At 47.8% G+C, this 1,891-nt stretch overlaps 1 protein-coding gene across 1 annotated transcript in view; it reads right to left on the bottom strand.

Annotated features, from left to right (window-relative positions):
* Positions 1-278: 278 nt before the first annotated feature.
* LOC125032319 (kin of IRRE-like protein 2) overlaps positions 279-1,891 on the bottom strand; it is a 386,340-nt gene continuing 384,727 nt past the window's right edge. Inside the window, exon 4 of the mRNA XM_047623416.1 lies at positions 279-541. Within this exon, the coding sequence (XP_047479372.1) occupies positions 279-541 (263 nt within the window). The remainder of the gene's footprint in view (positions 542-1,891) is intronic.

The raw sequence follows: 1,891 nt of genomic DNA, 5'->3' as shown, positions 1-1,891 counted from the left end.
ACCCACCTACCCTCACATCTAACCACCCGACCAGTCCATTTACCCGCCACCTACGAACCCACGAGAACACTCCTTCTGACGCCCACCTGAACAGCCTTGGTAGCACTCAGCCCAGCCACCCCAACATCCCACACTCAGCTCACGCTCAAGCCCACCCACCATCTCAAACACTCACATCATCATCTTCATATTACAGAAAGGTCATCTCGTGGAAAAGCCGTGACATGTTGGGAGAGGAACACACATTCTAGGCTGCGATAGTGTGACTATGCAGCTCCTTATACCGCATACTCCTCATCTCTTTCTGCTGACAATATTCCCACTTCTAACGGCCACATATCCTCCCGCCCATGATACTCACGTAAGACAGTGACGTTGGCGGCCGCCCATATCGGAGGGTTGTCGTTGGTCGGACCGACCTGGCACTGGTACTCGCCGTCCTCAGTCAGTGTCACGCCCTTGATCACTAGGTTGTGCTCGCCCAGTTCCGGGTCGCCTGTGTACTGGTACCGTGGGTAGCCGGGCACGTGGCGCTCGAACCCTGGGTACAGAAAAAGGGGATGATGACTACTAAGGAGTGGGGACAATGAGCCTGCAAGAAGGGGGGTCAGGGCTAACTACTTTGATTGATGAATGACAGAAAATCTCGCTTCATGAAAAGAAAAAGTTGTTAAGAGGAGAGGCACAATTCAAAAAATATCCTGGATCTGTAAAGTTATAGAATCAAATCGTTTCTATAAATTTACTGGTAGTACTGTAGATATAACAATAGCAGATAAATACATACATAAAATAGGCAATCAAGCATTCAATATTACGTAGCGGATACACAATGAAATGCATCAGTACCTCTTGTCTATTCTCATTAAATATTAGCTGAGCACAAAATGACAATCCAAACGCTTCATAGTGGTGTTAAAAGATATATTAATATATGATCCAGAGCGTCAAATTTATTAGCATTACTAATGAAACATCACATTTTTTTTCATTACATGCCATCATTTCAGCCAACGCATGAGAAGGGAAAAACATGTCAATGTCACCTGTCCATAAGTACTCGCTTTCCGAGGATTCAGTAGCTGTGAATTGTAATTCATATATCATTCACACATACATACATACTTGCATACACACTTACACACACACACACACAGACACACACACACACACACACACACACACACACACACACACACACACACACACACACACACACACACACACACACACAGACACACACACACACACACACACACACACACACACACACACACACACACACACACACACACACACACACACACACACAGACACACACACACACACACACACACACACACACACACACACACACACACACACACACACACACACACACACACACACGCACGCATGTCTAAGCCTTTAATGAGCGCCTCCGTGCCCCAGGACAGGAGAGAGCGGCCGGACGGGGCCTGGGAACGACGCGACGGGACGCCGAGCAAGCCCAGGGCGCCGCGTCGTCCTGGTCGGGCGCTGCCGAGCTATTCTGAGCTGCGACAGGCCAGGGTTGGTTGCTGAAGGGCAGCTATCGTTGCATCTATCGTTCCGGTTTATTTGCCTTTTTGCTTCACATATGTCTCTCTTCCTAGTCTCTTTCTTTCTTTATTCTTATCTGTAAACATAAAACTCTTTTTACCTATCTCATTATCTGTCTATCTGTTTGACTATCTGTGTACCCGCCCATGCATCTGTCTGTCCACTTGCCTACTTATCTGTCAGTCTATAAGTCAATGTATCTTTTTATCAGTCTATCCACCTACGTCTCTAGTTGAGAGGTCCATCTATCCCCCCCCCCCCCCCCCCCCCCGTACACAGCCGCAGACAGACACGAGCCATGCAACAAGAC

This window comes from Penaeus chinensis, chromosome 14 (assembly GCF_019202785.1).
Source record: "Penaeus chinensis breed Huanghai No. 1 chromosome 14, ASM1920278v2, whole genome shotgun sequence".
In the NCBI taxonomy this organism is placed as follows: Eukaryota; Metazoa; Arthropoda; class Malacostraca; order Decapoda; family Penaeidae; genus Penaeus; species Penaeus chinensis.
Note: the sequence above shows the minus strand (reverse complement) of the source record. Positions and strands in the feature narration are given on the sequence as shown.